Source organism: Elgaria multicarinata, chromosome 1 (assembly GCF_023053635.1).
Source record: "Elgaria multicarinata webbii isolate HBS135686 ecotype San Diego chromosome 1, rElgMul1.1.pri, whole genome shotgun sequence".
Lineage (NCBI taxonomy): Eukaryota > Metazoa > Chordata > Lepidosauria > Squamata > Anguidae > Elgaria > Elgaria multicarinata.
Genome location: NC_086171.1, coordinates 66,939,338 through 66,953,524, shown reverse-complemented (window position 1 = coordinate 66,953,524; position 14,187 = coordinate 66,939,338). Strand labels below are relative to the sequence as shown.

General features: G+C 43.6%; 1 protein-coding gene across 1 annotated transcript in view; it reads left to right on the top strand.

Annotated features, from left to right (window-relative positions):
- NME8 (NME/NM23 family member 8) overlaps positions 1 to 14,187 on the top strand; it is a 36,541-nt gene that overhangs the window by 7,320 nt on the left and 15,034 nt on the right. Inside the window, 6 exon segments of the mRNA XM_063116081.1 lie at positions 2,452 to 2,525; positions 3,989 to 4,081; positions 6,231 to 6,448; positions 8,880 to 9,058; positions 11,413 to 11,557; positions 13,228 to 13,335. Coding sequence (XP_062972151.1) covers positions 2,452 to 2,525; positions 3,989 to 4,081; positions 6,231 to 6,448; positions 8,880 to 9,058; positions 11,413 to 11,557; positions 13,228 to 13,335 — 817 coding nt within the window.

The following is a 14,187-nucleotide window of genomic DNA, read 5'->3' as shown; positions in this document are numbered from 1 at the left end:
GGAAGCAGATGTTAAAGGGCAGGCAGTGGGAGATGGGTTTCCTTTCTTCTTTCTTTTGAGGGGTTGCTTATTGAACGTGTGTGTAACAATAAAAGAAACCCCCTCCATCCTTCCCAATTATAGTATTGATGGTGCAAGATTATAACAATAAGCTTCCATTTCCCATCGTTCCCTCCTGCCTCTCTTCTCTTCAGGTGTCTTACATATTGAACCATTTAGAGTCATCACTCTCGCATGTGTTAATTTGCCTGTTATGGTTAATCTGTTTTAAGAAAAAGAAAGAAAACAAAAGAATTTGGGGGAAGGAAGGGAGCAACTTGAAAAGACAGGAAAATAAGAACAAATAAACCTGAATATAGTTTTGCTAGTGCATAGGGTGGCTGGTGTGAAGGGGAGGAAATGGTTGGAGAACAGAGTTGTGTGTGCCACTCTGTGGGTAGGTTCACACAACATAACAACCCACCCTCCAAATAAGCTATGCAGTATGGGTTATTGTCAGAACAACTCACTGTGCACCCACCAGACAATATCACTGTAAATTGTTTCCCCTTTAGCCCTCCAGTCAGTATCCCCTTTGTGGCAGAAGCCATCTTGTCTGCCCATCCTGTCCCCCTCCCCACTCAGATTCCAACCCCATTATTATTATTATTATTATTATTATTATTATTATTATTATTATTATTATTATTATTATTATTATTATTCCCAGGAATTGAATGGTGTGTTGAATGGAGGCAGGATACTACCAAGTGTCAGTTTAATACTTAAAACCCTAAGGATCACCTTACTAAGTGACTGAGCTTGTCCCCACCCCATTTTTGGTGCACTTATTTTCCCGACCTATCAACTGTGCAAATTAGCCTATTTGTAGTCTCGCCAGTTTCCTTGTATGTTTCCTACTGCACTTCATTCAGTTGACAGCTGAAATATACAAGCATAAGGCAAGGCCATGCATATTAGACAACCGTAAGTGCACGCTTGTGCATCTCTGAAAGACCAACCAACCAAATAAATAAATATGATGACTCCATTTGAACAAATTTCTGCCCCCCCCAAATATATATATATATATATATATATATATATATATATATATTATGGCCACTGGGGCCAAAAAATATTTTAAAAGGGGTGGTGATGAACTGGTGACAGCCCCTCTGAAGTACCATCATTGGAGGCCATCATTGAAGGGGCAGTCACTAGTGGGGGAGCCTTGAGGCAGTATGGGCAGACATAATTGGGAAGAGAGGTAGGGGGCTGCTCTTGCTGAGTGGCTCTATGCCTGATCACCCCAACCCACAACGGTGTGGACAACATGCCAAGCCATTATGGGTTGAACAACTCCAAGAACAAGCCATGGATTGTCAGGGTGGCCTGTTGCCCAAAAGTAAGTCATGCTGTGGGAAGCAGTCTAGATTTGGATGACATGACAACCCACATGGCTAGTTACCCATGATGGGTTATTGTGTTGTGTGAACCCAGTCTGTCTGTACTGTTCCCCTAAGCTAGCCTGCTGCCCTCAGGTGCACTGAAGAATGCTGTACTGTTGTGAGTGTTGAAGTATGATCAACTGCCCACCCAGTCACCTTCTCTGTGTGGAACTGACTGGGGGGTGAGCATGACACTGCCCTTTGCCTCAGGCACCAAACTGTCTTGCGTCTGTCATGTTGCTGCCTTTGTGCCTGCACAGATGTCAACATGCATTAGGCCTCCCACTACACTGCAAGGAAAAGCTTCCCTGTACCTCATCACGGCCAGTGCAGGCATGCCAATCAGTGGGGGGGGGGGGCAAGCAACCTGCTTCAGGCTGTGCGATGAAGTAGAGATAGATAAATAAAAGCACAAACTGGTTTCTGAATAATGCAGCAAGACCACGGTGGCTGGGAATTATGAGAGCTGCAGTCCAACATATCTGGAGTGCTCCAGGTTGGAGAAGGGTGTCTTAAATGTTGGCCCCAGTGGGGCAAAGGTGTGGGGGGGGGGCATAAGGGCTCTGCTTCAGTTTTCAGAATATCAGCAACTGCAGCAACCAAAAAACAAACTTGGGGGAAAAATTCCCCACTCTGCTTGTTGTAGAAGAACCAGGAAGAATGAAACCTTGGTTATCACTGGTATGACTCCATTGATGCAAGTCTTTCCTGCAAAGCAAACGTTATTAGACAAAATGTATTTGCCTTCTAAGAAAAAATAGTTTTTTGCATAAATATGTAATCATTTAATTTTCAATTTGACATCGAAAACCTCTAATATCAGATTGGTGGGGGAGAATTGCATTTATGTAATTGGATCTCACATAGCTAGCAAAGGTGACGGTGTTTTCTGGAGTAAAAAGCAGGGCTCTATTAAAAGAGAGGATTTTATTAACTTGCTGATCTGGAAAGTAACTTAATAGATAGTGTTCATAAATGTATATGGTAAATGTTATGTTTACTACTGCTTTGTTTTTAGAAGAGGAAAAATATACCGTTGTCATTATAAAACCTGATGCAGTTGCTGAAGAAAAGGTTGAAGAAATTAAACGAACGGTAAAGAAACTTTTAATAATAACAATCACCACCAATTCTTGTTTTAAAAACTTGGATGGTAGAAATGTGCTAATCTGGATCTACAGAACATGTGACCCATGAAGTAGAACACAGACTATGAGAGATGTGCTGTTTGTGGCAGCCTTGGGTCTGTTTGCATGATTGCCGCGCCCCACCATGATTATTTAAGCCGCAGTGGGTTGTGGTGCATGCTTGTGGCCATTTTGAATATTTAAGCGGCAGCAGGCTCGGAACTCCATTCTGTTCCAGCCTGACAGGATTCTGCATGGTTTCATTCCAGCGCATGGTTGTGGACTGTAGAAGAGGTTTTTTTTAATCCTCCTGATTCTGGAAATATTTTTCACATTTGGTGAGGAGTATCCTCCATTTGCACAAATTGAAATTTCTGCCTTTTTTTAAAACAAAAATAAAATAAAATTGAGGATCTTGAAATTTGTATCCTTTGGATCTTTTGTGTTGTAATTTCTTTAAAATGTTTTTTGATGACCTTGCACAGGTGCGCACAATCACAAATCCGCCTGTCGGCTATGTAGCCACAGGGAGGCATATTCCCCTCTTGTCAATATGCTTGTCAGTTTCATCCTCTCCACACACTACTTCATTTAGCCCAGCAGAGCCATATTCCATACTTTTTAAAGAACTTGTCAATTTCATCCTACACTTCTGCACTTCCTGGAAGAGAGAGAGAGAGAGAGAGAGAGAGAGAGAAAACCCTGCACAAATTTCTACCATTAAAAAACAACAGACTCCACATATTGGCTCAACTCGCTACAGATCAAGTGAGTGCCAGTGGGGGAAAACAGAACAAAATCTGCAGGGCTGTAACAGAAAAATCCATTGAGTTTTCACCCCCAAATGGAATTCTCACACAACTCTAACAACAGGTGGGTGCTGTGGTTTATTGTGTCATGCGAGCCCAGCGAAGGTAACTTATGTGAGGGTTAAACAATACCCGCATAACCCATGGGTGATGTAATGTTTGAGGACATCTATGTAATGTTTGAGGCTCTGTCAAATAGAGTTGTAAAAAAAATGGGATGGATGGGTAGATTTGCACAATCCTGTAAACCAAAAGCTCACCACTAATCTTCTAACCATGCTTAGGAGATCAGACAGTTCGACGTGCTGGTTTTTATCAACTGGTCGTCTGTAGCAGAATGAAAAAAGCTATCAAAGATGACTTTTCATTCTAAGACTGGTAGCATTGGCATGTTATGCTGCAAATTACATTACACTGCCTTATTTCTTTAAAAGGGGATGTAAACATTAAGGTTTGTGTAATATGTGGATTTATTTTGTTTGAATTGATTGATTGATTTCATAACAGACAATTGAGTAATTTAAAACTCTTTAATTGGTTGACAGCTTCAACATAACTAAATAACCCACTTTTTTCTTCTTCTAAAATGTGCTTGAACCTGATGGCTGATCTATCACTGAAGGTTACCGAAGCAGGCTTTGTCATCCTTGCCGAAGATGAGAAGACATTAACTGATGAACAAGTTAGAGATTTTTATTGCCAGAAATCAGAAGAGGTAACAAGAACAGATCTAGGGAGGACAGGAGGGTGCGGGGGAGGGCCCTAGACATTGGTCATATTTAAAAGGCTTTCAATACGAAGCACTGTTGGCTATAGCTAATTAACCTGATGAATTACATAAATTGCACATTAGTATAGCTGTGCGGAAACAATCTGGATGCTCTCTTAAACCACAGAAAAACAATACAGAACCTGCTTGGCCATATTGACATCTTTGGCTCAAACCACGCACGCAGCAATGCACACAGGAGCCCATTTCTTTCTCACCAACAAGACCAGTCTAAAGACATGTTGGCTCTTGAAGCAGTGCATCTAAATGGTGCATGCACATGTTTACAGTGGTGGAGGGCTGTGTCCTCAACCTTCCTGCCATTGCTACACACCCCAACATGCCTACTCCCTATGTAGTTGGAGGGCCAACCTCATAGAGGGAGCCATCACAGAAAGCTCTATGTTGGCTGGGAGGGGGCAGGGGGAGTTGAAATCAGATCTCCCTCTCCAAGGCTGGAGCCCTGTCTAAGACCTTGCAGGAGGGTTCTGATCAATCCTATGGCCTTAGGGACACATCCCTGAGACCATAGAATTGCTCTCTAAGTCTGTGTGTCCTACTGTTCATTGGAAGCATTGCTTCTTCCTTTCTACACTTGTTTTCCTTGCTCTTCTAACCCCATCTTGCATCGCTGTCTTTTTGCGCCCTAGGCAGGTGAGCTGCTTTCACCCACCCACACCCACCCCAGTGTACCTGGGCGCAGGGTGCCATCTCACCCACCTAGCCGAAGCAAAGCCAGGACGCTGGGGTGGGGGAGCAGGCGGGCGGCTTCGGAACAGCGCGCCTGGAAGTCGCTCTTCCAGAGTGGCTTCCGACCGGGCGTGCCGTTCCGAAGCCACCCGCCCCCACCCCAGCGTCCTGGCTTCGCTTCGGCGCCCACCCAGCTGAAGTGAAGCCAGGACGCTGGAGTGGGGGGAGGGGCAGGTGTGGCTTCGCTTTGGCTGGGTGAGTGCCGAGCCGAAGTGAAGCCAGGACATTGGGGCAGGCAGGCAGCTTTGGAACACTGCTCCTAGAAGCCGCCCTCAGAGCCACTGTGGGAAAGCGGCTTCCGGGTGTGGCATTCGGCGCCCCCCTTACCTTGGCGCTATAGGCGGCCGCCTGAGTGGCCTTTATGGTGGCACCGGCCCTGGCTGTCTTTCTCCGGATCAGCTGCAACCTCTCCAAGCCTTTCCCGTTGGAGCCTGCCCAGTGCCTTCCTCCACATTGCCACCTGCTGTCTAGAAGTGGCCCTGCAGCATTTGAGCATTTCTTGACCCTATTTCTGCCTTTTAGTGAACTAGAGATGTGAAGGCAGTTGCGAGATACAAGGAATGTAGAAGCAGTTGTAAACCATGGAATGGCAGTTGGGAGTGGCGGGAGAGACATATTAGTTATGTGCTTCATAACTGAAGTAATACCCAAGGCCATATAAAGCCCACCACCACCACCACCATCTCAAGACTAGTAAGTCCATAGCCTAAAGTTATTGAGCTGCACCACGGCTCCTCGCCTCCAACCCCACCCTCATCATAGGGGAACATTTATACCAGTGCCAGTGGTCTAAATGAATTCCCTCCTGTTTCTTGCAAGAGGATAGATTCCCCCCCCGGACACAAAAATGCCCCGCTGAGAGATGAAAAGGTGAAAAACCTCCTCTCTTGTCACTTTCACCCTGCTAGCAAGAGCCCAGCAGGGCTTTGCATAGAACAGAGGCTCCAGTACTAGAGTTTGGACTCCTTTCTTTTAGGATTGTTGTCAGAGGAAGAAGCAGATAGAACAAACATTGCTATATATAAAATAACAAAGAGTCCTTTGGCACCTTAAAGTCTAAAAAATCTATCGCAGCATAAGCTTTTGTGGACACTGCCCACTTCATAATGAAATAGCACGTGCTGGTTATCTTAGAATCTCATGTTTTATTATTTCATCTTCTCAGATTAATTGGAATTGAATTACCAGAAGATAAGCGAATGAATGCAATGATATATTACCCGATAGATGCCTTTTTATCTTAATAATAACGGAGAGAAATGTATCTCTAAATGAATGCACTATGAGCTTAACTACTTCTCTCTCGGTAGTTCATGGCAACCCCCTCCCCCACCTCATTTTTCAGCCTGACTTTGAAGACTTTGTTTCATTTATGCTATCTGGACCAAGCTATGTTCTGATAGTATCTGAAGGAAAGCATGCGCAGGAGGTTATGCCTCTTGTACAAGAATTGGAAACAGTGAAAGAAGAGGAGGAGGAAGAGGAGCAAAAAGTGGGTGAAGAACCTCTACCTGAAGCAGAGAACGGAGCACTTCTGAGACCTATTAGTGAAAAGCCAACCAGGTAGTCTGCTCATTGGAGCTTTTACTCCGGTTCTACCTACCCCATTCCCAAGTTGATCGTGTCAGATGACGCGTGCCCCTCTCTATAGCTTGCGTGGCACTTCTTCCCTAGATCTAGTTTTCCCCAAAGTCATTTTGTGACAGACTTTCCCATCGTTGAAGATTCAATGCAGTTTGGGAGTCCGCGTGACCTCAGCGGGCTTCAGGACAGGCTGGTGGAAATGGCACTGATTGGCTGAAGGGAACGTTGCATGGGACAGGGGCAGAGTGGGAGCAGAGGGCTAAACATGGCTACCCAGAAGTAACTCATTGCCTTCCATCGCACTTTGCCAGGTACAGGAGTGGGGAGGCGAACCAGCCCTGCTACTTTGACACTGCACTGTTGTGAACATGGGCTCAGTCATTGCTTTCCCAATCTTTATTGCTGCGCTATTTCACAGTTCTGCATTTAGGGGTGCCCCTCCCACCACAGGGAGAGGGAGGAGCATGAGGGTGGATGTTCGCATGTCTACTCAGAAGTAACTCCTCCATTTCACTATGAGCACAGGAGTGAGGCGGAGAGAAGCCTATTGTTTCAAAGCTTTGTAGCTAGGAAGGAGCACAGCTGAGAGAGGGCGGGCGCCTGTTGATTCGAAGCTGCGTAGTTGTGCACAGGTATCCTTTCACTGCTACAGGGTTGAACGGGAGAAAAAAGAAGTTACTTTCAGAGCCTCATCGTTAGTCACTTTTTGTTGAGCATTACAGCCATGTAAACGATCCCGTGAAGTTTCGGAGCAGGATATTTCATGTTCAGTCCTGCCCATGTATCACGGTGGTTGTTGCTTCACAACTGCAATGCTGTAAGTTTGGGGGGTACCAGCAGTGACAGCGGCGCCCCTTGTTTTGCAAGTACATAATAGACAATTAATAATATAGGTTGGATCCAGATTTTGTCATATTTGGAGTAGAGCTATTGAATTCAGTGAGACTTAAGTTAGTAATGACTAACTTCAGTCCCACTGATTTTAGTGGGTCTACTTTAAGTATGACTACAGCCAGATCCAACCCCATCTTTGTTGCACTTAGTTCATTTTGAAATCAATGGGACTTAAATTAGCTCATGACTAACTTGTCTTGTGCCATCCACATCAATGAGATCTAAACTCAACTAAATTCAGGATCCAATCCACTGCTTGCATATTTAAATGTCTTGTGTAGGATCTAAGACCTGCCCATCTCATGGGGGGGGGGGGGTTTCAGGGATTCTGCTTCATTCAGTTCCGTTATTGTTCTGTCAGTTTGCTCTGCCTTGCACTCTATTCAGCCTGTGTTCTGGTTTAACCTATAACATTTCTTAAATGAAGTCTGGAATTGGCCCATGCATAATTTGATGCAGTTTTCAACGCCTTCCTTCCTTTCTTTCAGTAGGGGTAGACGAAGGCTGAATTCAGCTTCAGAGAAACTCTTGGGGTACACATTTCAGTGGTACGCAGGGTAGACTTCCTCCACATCAAATCCATTGCTTATTCTTGCTGTATCATGCCTCTTAAAGCAGATCCATCAAAATCCATGGGACGTAGCTGTGACTAACTTAATTCCCATTGAACCATTTACCTAGGGAGGTCATGGGCTCTCCCATGCTACAGGCCTTCAAGATGCACAGCCATCTGTCAGGGATGTTTAAGGTGGATTCCTGCATTGAGTAGGAGGTTGGACTCAATATCTTATAGGCCCCTTCCAACTACTATTCTTTGATTCTATGATGCAATGCATCTGCTTTAAGTGTGACTAAATGCCTGTTCAGACAACACTCTTACCCACTGTGGGTCACACAAAAATGCAATCCACAATCGGTTAGAATGTCATTTGGTGGGCCTGGTTGTTTTTGTTGTGACACCCCTCACCTCTCTGTAGTTCTCCTACCCACCCATCCCTCCATGCATGTCTGAACAGGCCCTAAATCTGGATCTAAACCAGTGACTTTCTAACTTTCACTAAGGCCTTAGCTAGACCTAAGGTTTATCCCAAGATTGTCTTGGGGTCATCCCTGTTCATGTAAATGATACACAGGATATCCTGGGAGCAGGCAGGGACAATCCCAGGTTAAACCTTAGGTCTAGCTAAGGCCTATGTGTCTGAATTTGAAGTAGGCCAGAGGAGGCCGTCTCCTCTTGGCTTTGTCATGACTTTCCTTTGAAAAGTCTACAGGTGGGTATGATTTGGCTAACAAGGTGAGTCTGGAGGTAGATTCGAAAACTGTATTCCCCTTAGTATATGCACAATCAACATCTATCTATCTTCTGCCTCTAAAATGATGTTTTGAATCATGTCTCTCTATTCCAGCAAGACTAGTGTGTTTGGCGCCAAATTCATATATTTCATTTTAAAGGTATTATAGATTACGTCCTGATAGGTTATGGTAAAATTATTAACATTATTTTCCTCTTGATTAGTGTGAAAGGGGCCTTGGAAAACCAGGAGATGTCAAATTTGTGTGATGTTCAGGATAGCGTAGAAGAAGCAAGCCGGCAACTCGCCTTCTTTTTTCCTAATTTTGCCAAGGCGAAGAAAGGCCCAGCTGTTGAGAGAACTTTGGCCTTGATTAGACCTTCCCTGTTACAGGAGAGAAGAAGTTAGTGAAGTTTGTGGCCTTTTTCACCTGTGCAATCAAAATATGAGTGATGTTTTCAGTATTCTTAATGGGTTGGAGCTAGAGATGCATTAGCACTGCCTGTCCCAACCTGGTGCCCTGCTGATGTGTTGGACTGCAATACCTCTCTTCCTCACCCAGCATGGGCATTGACTAGGGATGATGGGAGTTGTAGTCAATCCATCAGGAGGGTATTGGATTGGGGAAGGCTATACCAACAGGAAAAAAATCTGGCAGTGGTGGCATTCTGTAAACTAATGAACAAGAGATTGCAGTAGACATTGAGGGGAAGGGGCTGTAGTTCAGTGGCAGAGCACCTGTTTTGCCTGCAGACATCCCAGGTTCAATCCCCAGAGGGCTAGAAAAGAATCTTGCCTGAAACCCTGGAGAACCGTGGCCAGTCAGCATCAACTGGGCTAGCTGGGCCAAGGGTCTGCTTCAATATAAGGCAGCTTCCTACATTCCTAGGTGTAATGCTTTGTGCTAGTGTGCTGCACAGCCTTGTGCAAGAGATCGCACAGTGCCTTGCACAAAGAGGAGCACCCCTCTGGATCTCACTTATTTTCTCACATGAGGACCTTTGCTCTTTTGCATGTGGAAGAGGTCTTCTACTTGCAGAAAGTGACCTCTGGATCCAACTCAAGGTCTTTATATTATTTTTAGGAATTATACTGTTTATGGTTTGTTGGTTGGTTGGTTGGTTGGTTTGAATTTATATCCAACCTTTCTGTGTATAAGTATCTAAGATAATAATAATAATAATAATAATAATAATAATAATAATAATAATAATAATATAAAACAGTTACCAAAAACAACAAGACAAAAAAAAAAGAACAGGTAAGACAAATCAGCAAAATGCCAAGCAGTGTCCATATTAAAACAAGGGAAAGACAAGCCATGATTTTTCAGGACCATGGTATGTGACGGAAAGGTTAAGCAGTCCTTCCTCCACAGCAGCTACTATTTAAAAAATAATAATTAAAAGATGCTCACCACACCGCATGTTTAATGTCACATGTGGTTTGATCTTTTGATTCTTAACCTAGAAGGGTCAACTATGGAAAACATCTATTTATTTTTAAAAGCACTCCATTTTTATTCAAGCAATTAAGAGTTCATTTATCTCCTCCTCCTCCTCCTCCTCCTGGAAGGATCAGATGGAACTAAGTTGTAAAACACTGCAAAACCATTGTGGGGAGTGAGAGGGTTTGTGATGTCACAAGGCGGCAGCCAATCAGCAGTGTGGCACAGCCTAGTTCTGCTGCCAACTGGCAGAAGCAGCATCCCCTGATTTTGTTCCTGGAGAACTGGAAATGCTGAGTGCATTTTGCGAGCACGGTGGTGGCACTTTATTATATCTAGATGCACCGCAGGATATGGAAAATTTAAAATTTCTCTTGAATGAGGATATCAGTGTGAGGTAGAGGACCCACAGCGAGCCAGTTTAGAGGGTATGAAGCTCACCCTGTAGAAGTGGGAGGTTGTGTGCTGGTATTACCAGCCAGCTGTCACCACTTCTGTTTCCTTCTGTTTCTTTGTAAACCTGCATGTGGGTTCCCAGTGGACAGCTGGTTGGCCACTGTGTGAACAGAGTGCTGGACTCGATGGACCCTTGGTCTGATCCAGGAAGGGCACTTCATATGTTCTTAGTGAAAAAAGTGAGGACTTTTCTTTCTTTTTGTGGGGGCAGAAGCAGTGGGAACAATTAATTAAGAGAATATGGGGGATGCATTTTGGGAAGGGGAAACTAATTCCGGAGGAATATTTTTTTAATGGGGGTACTCATGGGAGGAATAGATTTTGGGGTGGATGGATATATTCTGGGGTATCTGAGAGGGCAATTAATGTTTCAGGGGGAAATTAATTGAAGGGGAATTAATTGTGGGGTCTTAGTGGGACATAGATGAGGAAAATTGAATGTAAATTGGTTTAGGGAGGGTGATGTTCGTGATTCAGATCCTGCCTCTGTGGCATTTGGCAATTCACTTGTCTTCATCAAGCCCATCTTTCTATTCCCAACTGCTGCTAGTAAGCTTACAAGGCAGCAACATTCATTTGTTATTTATCCACAGTACCTGGTATTCAGAGGTAAACTACCACTGAATATGGAGGTTTGATTGAGTTATCATGGCTGATAGGAAGATGAAACTGGTAGGAGGATGTTTGGATAGGTAGAGTACAATAAGATGTGTTAAGAATAGCTTGGCAGGGCAGGTGAGCTTTGTAGTATCTCCACATTTTGGGAGCTCCAGCAACTTCAGTCATGAAGATCCATTAAATACTGTAGGGCTAAAGTACTGTAACTGTTAACTGTTATAATCTTTTGCATGCAGACTCTATTCTGAAAAGGATTGAGGACGATGGCTTTGAAATAGTAATGCAGAGGGAAATCGTCCTCTCTGAAGCGCAAGCACGAGTATTTTACAAAGAGCATGAAGGTCAAGATTACTTCCCAGTGCTTCTAGAACAAATGACCAGGTACGCTACTGGAAAAGCAACAAATTGACATATAGGAATAAATTCATTTTATACAATATAGCAATAACTCCGAAACTCCTTCAAAGGGTAAGTCAAATATTAATCAGGAATGTATATAATTCACAGGAATACAAAATCACACGTATTACACGAAATGATTTATATACTGTACATAGGCTGCAATTCAGGGATGAGCACCCCATGTCCGCAAGACTTTTCTGAGAGTTGATCTCTCAACAGCTGCCCCACTGGGTCCCAAAGGAAGCAGGGAATCATATTATTGCCCACTGTTTAACTTCATGAGCCATGGTGGATCTATAATTTAATTTAGCCATTCTGGTAATGGAGTATCTTGTAAGTGAGATTGACAGTCAGTTTATGCTAGGTCCTGAGATGAATGCTGAACAAAGGTAAGAGTGCTTCCAGAGAAACTACTTGTTTCTGTGATAAAATTCTGTGAATAGGTTCTGTACATTTCTTTTTTAAATGCTAGGCTACTGTGTGTGTGTGTGTGTATATATATATATATATATATATATATATATATATATATGGGATGTGCTCCGCTTCTAATCGGACCGGAGAAGCAGGAGCGGAGCCCCGCCCTCTTCTCCCTTACCTGCCTCCGTCCGCGGTCCGTCAGCGTCTTCAATTGAGTGCGGTTCAACCAGGAAGTCTGGGCCGCTTGCGGCCCAGACTTCCTGTTTGAACCACGGGCTCAATTGAAGACGGCAACGGACCACGGACGGAGGCAGGTAAGGCCCCCCTCTCCCTTGGTCCCTTACCGGGCTCTGCCGCCATCACCGGTAACCCCCCCACCCTCCTCTCCTGGCCTTACCTGGCACCATTCCCCTCCACTGCGGAGCTCCTATTCGGAGCCGGAGCTCCGCGGCGAAGAGGAGCGGAGTGGCGCAGAGCAGAGCGGGCTGATCCAATATATATATATATATATGCTATGGATATGTGACAAACTCTGCTGCTAATGCTTTAAATATTTCTAAAATTAAACTATACTGGTGATGAGGTTGCATTTATTTATTCATTTGTTTTATTTACAATATTTATATACCACTCCCTATCTGAAGATTTCAGAACAGTGAACAAATAGAATAAAAGTGTAAAGTCAGAATAAAAACATCATTAAAAAATACATTTTAAGAAACAAGGTTCAGATAAAACCACAACGAGTCATTCAGGGAAAGCTTTTTGTAACAATGTTTTCAGGAGGCACTAATAAAAACAACATGTTGGCTCCTGCCTGACCTCCAAAGGCAGGGAATTCCATAGGAAGGGGGACACCACACTGAAGGCTCTTCTCCTTGTGGACTCCAGTCAGACCATAGGCCCATGTAGAACCACCAGGAACACACCCTCAGACGACCTCAGGGACCAGGCAGATTGATGGGGGAGAAGGTGCTCTCTCAAGTATCCTGGTCCCAAGTTTCCCCTTAATTCTGTCCAGTTGCTTATAGATTGATTTACTCCATTGAAAACCTTGATTTCAGCTTTTTGAATGAATAACGTATGCTTAGAATCATTCCAGAATGAACAAACTTTATCCAGGTTACACTAAATTTGTGTTAATAGTCTTATCACAGAGCAAAGATATTGTAGAAGTTATATTTTTAAAAATAATAATAATGAATAAATCTGTTTCTTGCATTGAACAGTGGGCCAACCCTTGCACTTGCTTTGGTACGAGAAAATGCAATACAAAAATGGAGAAGTTTGCTGGGTCCAAAGATAGTTCAGGAAGCAAAGGAACAATGCCCAGCAAGGTAACTTTGGAAATTATTGCACTTTATTAATAAACGGCATTCTGATCCATGAAGACGGCTGTGTTTGCATACAAGTTCATGCCATGTTGTAACTCATGTAACAACAGTGCCATCATCTGGTCAGTGAAAAACAGTTCATTAGCAAGTTGTTGAAAATTATAACACAGTTTACAACAGCCTACAAGCTTGGAAGACAAACATCACACATCCTGTCATAAGCTCTAGTACAGGTATTCTCTCATGCCTCCTTAAAACGATACTGCATAGACATTTTTAACAAGAGTAAAGTGGTAAAGAATGGAAGTTACCCCCTACATAAGCATATGGGGTAAAATTCAACATATGCTATGTGTTATTACTTTATTTGGCATTTAATATGCCGCTATAATTTAGTGGCCATAGTATTATATATATATAAAAACCTATTGTATTCTTTTGTATTTTTTAAAACTGGCAATACCTGGAGAGAGCAGTCCGGGCCAGATCTACACCTTGTGTCAAATCATTATGATCCCATCATGGTAATGCTATATCCCTCTTGCGCATTTATACCTCGTCGAATACGCAAAGACATTTCTTGAAGTTTTTGGATAATGAGGAATAAAAAGCAGGAAATAGCACAAAGAAAATGGTATATGGAATGTGTAATGTGCCCCAAGTGTTATCAGTGCACTTCAATACTGCTATAAAGCACTAGTGTAGATCCAATCCCTGTGTTCCCTAGGTGAGCATCCCAGGACCATAGGATGGCTCAGAAAACCCCATCTGAGGTCAGAGGCAGCGCTCTGACCTTGGAAGGAAGAGTTGGAGAACTGCCCGCCCCACTCCTCGCAGTTAGCACAGAAATACACA